Source organism: Numenius arquata, chromosome 5 (assembly GCF_964106895.1).
Source record: "Numenius arquata chromosome 5, bNumArq3.hap1.1, whole genome shotgun sequence".
NCBI lineage: Eukaryota > Metazoa > Chordata > Aves > Charadriiformes > Scolopacidae > Numenius > Numenius arquata.
The window spans coordinates 55,266,108-55,274,338 of NC_133580.1; the positions used below are offsets into that span (position 1 = coordinate 55,266,108).

Consider the following 8,231-nt stretch of genomic DNA (forward strand, 5'->3'; position numbering starts at 1 on the left):
AATGCTAATGGAATGTATAACAGTACTGTCATTTTTAGTTCACCTTTTCAAATTCACTTTTCCCCCACTTACAGTAATGGAATAGAAGCAATGGTTAAGTCTACTAATAATCTCGCATACCTGAAGTTAAAGCTTGTGTCTTACTGTAATCTTTTCAAGCTGAATCAGCAGGATTCATACTGTCCCAAGATACGGGTCTATGTATTGAGAAAGAGTCCAAAAAAAACCCCCAAAACACGGCTTGAGAGTCTTAAGTTGGTTTTGAAGTAGTAAGACTGCAGTTAATTGTCCTGTGAAGTTAAAATAAGGAAAGATCTTAAGGTTAAATGAAACTTTAATTATTTGAGATTTGGGTTTGGGTCATGGTTCCTTTGATATTCCCAAAGCATTTAGTTAGTATGAAGTAAAATGTGCTGGAAAAAGAGGCACACAACCTCCACGCCAGCCTTTCTGTGCCCCATAAAACACACAAACCAGCGACAGTGTTAGTTCTGCAGCTCAGTTGTCTCTTTGTCTTCGCTTGCAGGTCTGCTTTAAATCCGATTGCAGCGATGATGAGCAGGAGTCCTCCAGACTTTAAATCATTTAACTCTCATCAGAAAGGATGAGCAAACTTTAAATGTTTTATATCTCTGTAGCAAAGTGTATTATATATATTTTTTATCTGAGTTCAAGGATTTTTGTACATTTGTACTTCATTTGTTTTAAGATGTATATTTTCACTAAAGCTTAATTGTACAAAAAGCAATGAGTGCCATTTGAGTGCGTGTATTTCTGTATGTATTTGATTTATCTTGATTTTTATTTTTTTTTCCAGTGGAATGAATGTAGAAATACTAAAAGGATTTTAAAGCACAGAGATAGTATCTATGGTATCAATGTAACTTGACTTTGTATGCTCCTGGTAAAACTCTTCTTGTTCATTAGGATCTTTATTAGGAGTCTTCTTAACAGTAAAATTGCTGTACTGATAAATTTCATAATTCCGGTATTATCCTGCAGCATGGCAGTGCTATTACCTAATGTATCTCTCAAGCAACTATTAAGGAAAAAAAGGAATTCAGTGCACTGTGGCTAGCTATTATGAATTGCTCCTTACTATCTGGCTCTGCAGAATGTCTTTCTGTATTTCTATATATAGAGAATTCCGAACATTTAGCTTAATGCTGTAACAAACTGTATTACCCCATTCTTCTCCTTTCTACCCATCTTCCACATCCTCTCCATACAGTTTTTTGGCATGGACCATGCAAGTAGACCTATGCCAAAATTTTGTAACTACATTTTGAGTACTTTGCTATCTCTCCTAAAAGGATTTCTTTTTACCCGTGGGGACACCTTTTCATTTTTTTTCTGTAAATGAGATTGTTTACAACTCCATGTAGGATGTTACAGTTTTATAATGGGTTCAAAACCAAAGCATAGGCTCTTCTTACTAACCTCTTCTCTGCTTATTATGTTGTAATATGCAATGTTGCAGGGTTGACAGCAATCACTGCCAGTGAGAGAAGGACAAGGTAGTATTAAGTATCAAATTTAATTATGTAAATAATCTTTCCTTATAACCTTCAAAACCTTAAACATTAAAGCCTGCCTTTAATGATTGCTTAATGCAGATGTGGAGCTGGTATTGAAGTTTTAGTTACGATTACCTGATGTTCGTTAGCAAAACTGCTTCCAGCTGCTTGGAAGTTTGTCAAACTTCCTTTCTTTTGGACTCAAAGTATGCCAGACTTCCTTTTTATTTTGTAAAGTTTCCGGTAAAACTATTAATCTGTATATGAGAATGAATTTAGGGAACACATTTCATTAAAAGCCTCTTCCGTTTTCAAAATTTGAATGAGGGATTTGAAATATAATGGAATGCTCTTGGAGCTGGAGACATGGCTTTTTGTTACTTATTTTGTTCTGTATTCTGAATATTCATCTCCACTGAGCATGCATTTTTTTTTCCTCTCAAATCTCTAGGGCACCAACCAGACCACACTTGTATTATACACAGAGAGCAACTCAATATCCCTCTACCTCAAATAGGTTTCAGCTTGTGATCCACAGACCCACTGGAAGAAACTTAAGCTGCTTCTGGGAAACTCAAAAGACACATTTGATACTCGAGCCTGTCATCAGGTTTTAATTCACAGTATTTTGTCTCTAGTCACAAATGTTTTAATGGGTCAGAATTTGAAAAAGGTTTTGAAAACTAGTGTGTTACAGAATCCTGCAGGGGCTGAGCTGGTGTCTACCTGAAATTGTTCCTCTTGGCTACTGTGCCATGGAAATGAGGAACGAGACTCTCTTCTGTGTTTTCAGTGCATTTTTCCCACTGTCTGAAGAGCAGAGGACAGCAAAATGACTGCCATAGAAAGTACAAAGGGAGAAATTGGCAGAGGGAGAGTTTGAATGAATTACTGGAAGACAGTCTGATGCAATAGTGAAGGGATGGGAAGCTTGACAGAAAGAGAAATATCTGAAGTAATGGTGTTGGCTGGAACCATTATGCGTGAGACAATGAGCTGGCATGGTCTGACCTGACCCTCTTTATTATATACCACAGTAACAGAAGGACTCCAAAAAGATGGGATTGAAAAAACAGGGAAGTAATAGAAGTGTTTTATAAATACCTACCTGGTTGGAGAAGTGATCATCTATCTCTGATTAAGATGTTTAATTTTTTAAGATCTTGGGTTTGCTGTTCTGTAGCAAAAAGTGACATATGGGGTGACAGTCTGGATTTAATGCCTGCTTAGACCAACTTGAAATTTGGGCAAGAATACCATGGACACAAGCTGAGTAATTTTTATGAAGAAAATATAGGAATTGGCTTTAATAAATAAAAAACCCCTGAAAGTCTGGTTATCATGTATTTCAATTTTTCTTTCCATATTGGAGGGGGGGAGGGATCTTAACTTAATAAATAAAATTAACTTCTCTATTTTGGAGTGCTGAGACTTAACATTTACTCTGCAGGGATCTCTGAAGAAAAAAGGCTAGATGAAGAGAAAAGGGAAGTCGTTCCTAAGAAGTGGTTATTTATATGTCTGCTTCTTTGGACAAGGAACTCCAACCATGCAAAAAAGCAGAGGATTTGTTCGTTTTTATGAAGCTCTATTTTGTTTCATTTCAAAAGTTTTTTTTCTTATGTTCTGAAGAACACTATTTAATTGTTTTTGAGTAACTGCACGTTTGCAGGATTAGGCCCTAAATTCTATTAGGTTTGTTTGCTTTTTTCCCCCCAGTAGGTTCAAGATGGCATTTTCCTACTATAAATTTGTCCATTTTGGCTAGAAATGTAACTATATAATAATGACTAGGTATTATCTATTGTGAATCCCTTAATGAACTAGAAAAGACAAGAAACTGGAAGGATCAGCATCACTCTCCTTGTACGGTACTTTGAGATTAAGATGTTACGCTGTTTAACCTAAGGTGACTGACATTGGTTAAATCTCTTTACTGGAATATTAGTAGCTTGGAGATGCGTTTTGAAAGTGGGGGAAAGGGTAAGGAGAGGGGAGAGCACCTGAAAGCAAAATATTGGTATTATAAACTTAATATGAACTTTACTCTTGATTTTTATGGGACACAACTGAGACAAAGAAGGGGGAAGGCAGCAGGTTGCGGTTACTGATTCTGTAGCCTTTTATTTCCATGAAGCTGTTTGGTTTTTTTTTTAAAAAAAAAAGAAAGGCAATGCCAATTCTTGTCATTCAGAATGACTTTACTATACCTCCATGAATTCAGATTGTATATTCATGTGTTAGAAGGCTTTAAGACAATTCAACAGCCCAACTGCTTTGTTCTACTGGTGCAAGATATGGAAAGATCTATGGAAGTCTGTGGAGGCCCTTGCATGAGATCAACCCTGCTTTTCTGTGGCTTGTGTTTCCAAGGATTTGTGTATGTAAGTCTTAATGTCTGCTTGTGCATACCTCATGAATCTATATATTTAGCTCAAAATTCCGAAACTGTGAAATGATGTACCACTCATCGGTTTACTTAACGCTTTTGAACGTTGTGACCAACAGAATAGAATCTTCATGCCTCAGGGTTGTTCTCTTTCTATAAAAAAAATAGTCAGCTTTTTTTTTTTCAGTGTAGTGTTCATAACAGAGATGGTGTTATGTTTCTGGATTATAACAACAACGAAACATTCTCAGATAAAAAAATCAAGCACTTAAAATAATGACTGTATAATAGTAAATAGGAAAAAAAACGTGGTATTTCCATAACAGAGAGTGCTATTGGCAAATCTTAGCTTTTAATAGAAGATGTTGTATGTCTTTTTATTGCCGAAGCATTCTTAAAACAATAGATTGGAAGGTTTGGGATTATGACAGAGAATTATCTCTGTCTCAGAATAAAATTATGTCTAATTTGAGAAAACAATGATAGAAGCTATGTAAAACAATGAAAATCCATTTTTAGAATGCACTTCAATTACTTTTCAAACAAGACTGATGTAAGAAATTTCTCATTGCCATTTGTACAAAGAATACTGTTTACAAGTTACTAAAATAAGTCAATAGAAGTACTATTATTTTGCTTTGGTTTACAATTTAGTATTATGCTAATTTAATATTGGAATTATCACCTTCACTTTAGTATAGATTTTCAGAAAATAAAGTACTCAAAAATGGAATTAAAATTTAAAAATTAATGGAAAGCATCTTTAAGCTAAATTTATGTTTACTCTGATTTGAATTACCTACCTGTCTCACTTTGGTGATGATGATGTCTCTTCTGCTGAATGTACAATTCACTTTTATTTCATAATTGTTCTTATGGTGTATCTTCAGTTTTGCACATGAGATGTAGGTAACTTTTTTCATGTTCCACGTGTCCAAAACACCAGAATTCTTTCCAAGTGTAGCAAAGCTGACTCTTAAATGTGATGCATTAGTTCCAGAATCTCCAAACCACTGAACTGTTCTTGTATGAGCTGTTTTCCTGGATGTTCTAGCATTGTTATTCCTGAAATAAAAGCAAAACACTGCCACGTATCTCAACCACACGTATTACTGTCTAATGTGATTTATTTGCCATGCCTGTCATGGTAGCCAGGATAAATAAAAGAAAAATTGTAATTTAAAAAAAAAAAAAAGTTTCACAACTTGTTGAAGCAGAGAATGTGTATTACATGCAGTGCAAGTTCTTTACCAATGTAAGATTGTCAGATCCAGGAAAAAGTGCCCTAGCTCTGTTGTATTTACTCAATTGATACCTTATCTCATGGTCTGAATCTTGATTTCTACGTAAATTTCTGTGTGAAAAGACAGAATTACCAGGATGGGCTGTTTCTCATTAAGACGGTTACTGTGATGACACGGTGAATGTGAATGCAAGATCGGTCAAGAGTAGCTGTAGCTCTACTCGTCACCAGCCTTATCCTGCTTATTGAATTTCCTACTCTCGCCAAAGGAAACTTAACCAGACTTGAGAGAATTTATACCTTGAGCTCAGTTGGATTTGTGGGGTTTTTTTGTATCAAATATTTTTCAACAGTAGGCTGCTTGTGTTTTCAACATTTCGCCCTATTTATGCAAAGGCTTTCGCTGTAATTTTATGGCATGAGTTGAAGGGCTAAGCGCTCAATTACTATACAAAACAGCTTCAAATTAAGTGACTTTAGCAATAATATAACCCTGCTACAGCATATTGCAGATTATCCGTGCGTATGTTGGAGTATATGGGCCAGCAGTCTCATGAAGTTTGTTGGATTGAATAGTACCAATTACCAGCTGAACTGTTTGTGGAAATGCAGAAATGCCAGCCCAACTGTGACTTCGGGACAGGGTGAAAAATTTTCTTGATGTGCTTGTCCCAACTGTTCTTAAAAACATGAAGGCAAGAGGTAACCTATGCCTAGGTAGCCTGCGATCACGTTAATGATGTTCATGTGTGTCTTACAGACGACGTAAAAGCATGTTTCTTCTTTTTTTTTTTCTTCTGGAGGTTGAGATTAATTCATCGTTGCCCATTAAATTATGTATAACCTTTTAAGTATTCACTGTTGCTCCGTTGAGGTTGTGACTTTATTTTTCTTTATGGTAACGATGACTTTACAAAAATGCCTGTACTCTAACCCTGCCTGCTGCTTCTTGCCCCCTGCCAGTTTGACGTCACCTTTTTTTCCTTCCCCAGTGCAGCTGCGATTCAAACAAGGATCAGTGACGTGGTACGTGGATCAGTAAATTTGAATTAGGAGAAGCTACTGATAAGGTAAACCTGATACCCCTGAGTTCTCTGCCAGTTACCCCAACTCGTGGTTGGCAGAGTGCCATCTGGCCAGAGGAGGAGAAGGAGAGAGAGGAGTTCTGGTGGTGGGCAGGCAGTGCCTTGGCACTCCCGCCGTGAGTCAGCAGCCCGGAGGGGACTGGCACACGCTTTGATCTAAGGCTTCAAAACAGGTTCCGCAAAGGCTGACTTGGCTGGTGGCTTGTTTCATCTTTGATAAGAGCTTATGCTCCTTTTAATGTGCTTAAATTTATTTCAAAGTGCGGAGTGGCACATGCAATTATCACATAGTGTATGCAGCGTTCCAGCTACCCTGTCATCTTTTTTTTTTTTTTTCCCTGTATCATTTGCTAAATAAAAAATTCATGATCATCCATATGTTCCAGAGAAAACTCTCTGCAAGCTTAATCATAAACTGATCAGGAAAAATATTCTTTTTACCTTAAAAGCTCCCATTTTCTTACACATTTATAATGAAAGGGGGTTTGCTCTTAAGTTGAATTGCTTTCAGTACTGTAGATAGGTTTATTTTCAGAGGAATGTTTCAAGCGATTCATCTTTAGCTTCATTAGCATGTAAATAAACTTTATTTATAAATATAATTATTTACTAATTGGCAGGGATGTGATCAATAAGGTGATTTTGTTAGGACTTACGTTGACCTGAACAGCCAGAGACCTGAGCTTCGCTTCGCTTCTCTTCTCCATCCCTTCTGGCAATAACCAAGTTGGATACTAAGTCATTAACTGGGAATTGCTGTTCTTCAGAGTTCCAAGAGCTGGAACCGATTCCAGGTGTTCCAGATGCAGCTTCAATGGCCAGTTCTTACCCGCTGTCCCTTAAATAGACATTAAAATTGGTGGTTGTAATTGCGAACTTCACCGTAGCGTTGACTTAATTAAAAAGTGCTTAATAATAGAATCAATGATTTAAATGTTGCATACTGTGTGTTTAATATGTTCTCTAGTATCCCCTGATAAACTCAGCTCCAGCCCGCGGGAGGACAGGGGCTACGCTGCCAAGCTTTAAGTGTCCTGTTCCAGTAAGCGTTTCTCTCTGCTACGTGCAGCCTGAAATAAGACTGAAGTGCCGGGATCGCCCTTGGCAAGCACCGTGGGCCAGCTGGAGAGGCGAGCGGGCGAGCTGCAAGGGTCCCCCGGCACGCCAACTCGCTGTGAAGGCGCACGGAGCGTGGGCTGCTGATGGGTTACGATGGGCGCCGGGGTCCCACCTCTGCAGCTTCCCGCAGGGAAGGGCGTACCTGTACCCTCGCCCGGTACGGAGCGGAGGGCGGCCGCGGACCTCCCCCGCCCGGCGCCGCTGCGGTGGCGGAGCGGCTGCCTCCCTCCCCAGCAGGGGGCGCTGTGGTGCGGCTGGCGGGCTCTAGGACCCAGCGCCCCCTCCCCGCTCAGCCGCGGCGGGACGGCCCTTAGCCCTCCGCACGCGCTGGCGCCTGCCTCAGCCGCTGCGCTGTGGCATTCGGGAAGGGGCGGAGCCCTCTTTCTGATTGGGCAGAGAGCCTGTCGCTCTCCCTCCTGCCCCCGCGTGCCCGTGTGTATATGTACGTCAGGGTGCGCGTGACACCAGTCCGGGGGTGGATGGGGGTGGGTGGTGTCTGCGGAGCGCGCATGCGCATTCCCGCGCAGCTGGGGTCCCGCGGGACCTTGCCCCGAGGTGGGCGGGGCAGGGGGCGGGGCGGTGGCGTGGAGACTGACGGGAGGGACCCAAGATGGCGGCGGGGCGGCTGGGGAGCGCCTGTGGCCCCCTGCGGCCTCTCCCTCATTCATTGCGGCAGTGAAGGGGCGGCGCGGCGCGGGCTGCGGCGGCGCCTCGGCTGGCCTGAGGGCGCCGGGCGAGCGGGAGAGAGCGAGTCCGTGAGGAGGAAGAGGAGGAGGAGAGTCGGGCCCGCGAGGAAGAGGGCGGCCGCCGCCGCCGGGAGCCTGTGAGAGGGCGGGTCGGAGCGGCGGGTCGGTGCCGCCGGCGCGGGCGGAGCGGAC

The 8,231-nt window shown here is 41.1% G+C and overlaps 1 protein-coding gene across 2 annotated transcripts in view; it reads left to right on the forward strand.

The window, feature by feature from the left end:
- Window positions 1–2,851, forward strand: part of GRK4 (G protein-coupled receptor kinase 4) — a 40,100-nt gene extending 37,249 nt beyond the window's left edge. The window contains exon 16 of one of the 2 annotated variants that reach the window (XM_074147037.1): window positions 527–2,851. In XM_074147037.1, the coding sequence (XP_074003138.1) occupies window positions 527–580 (54 nt within the window). In that variant the 3' untranslated portion in view covers window positions 581–2,851. The remainder of the gene's footprint in view (window positions 1–526) is intronic. The other variant, XM_074147036.1, reaches the window with a different exon arrangement.
- The last annotated feature ends 5,380 nt before the right edge of the window (window positions 2,852–8,231 follow it).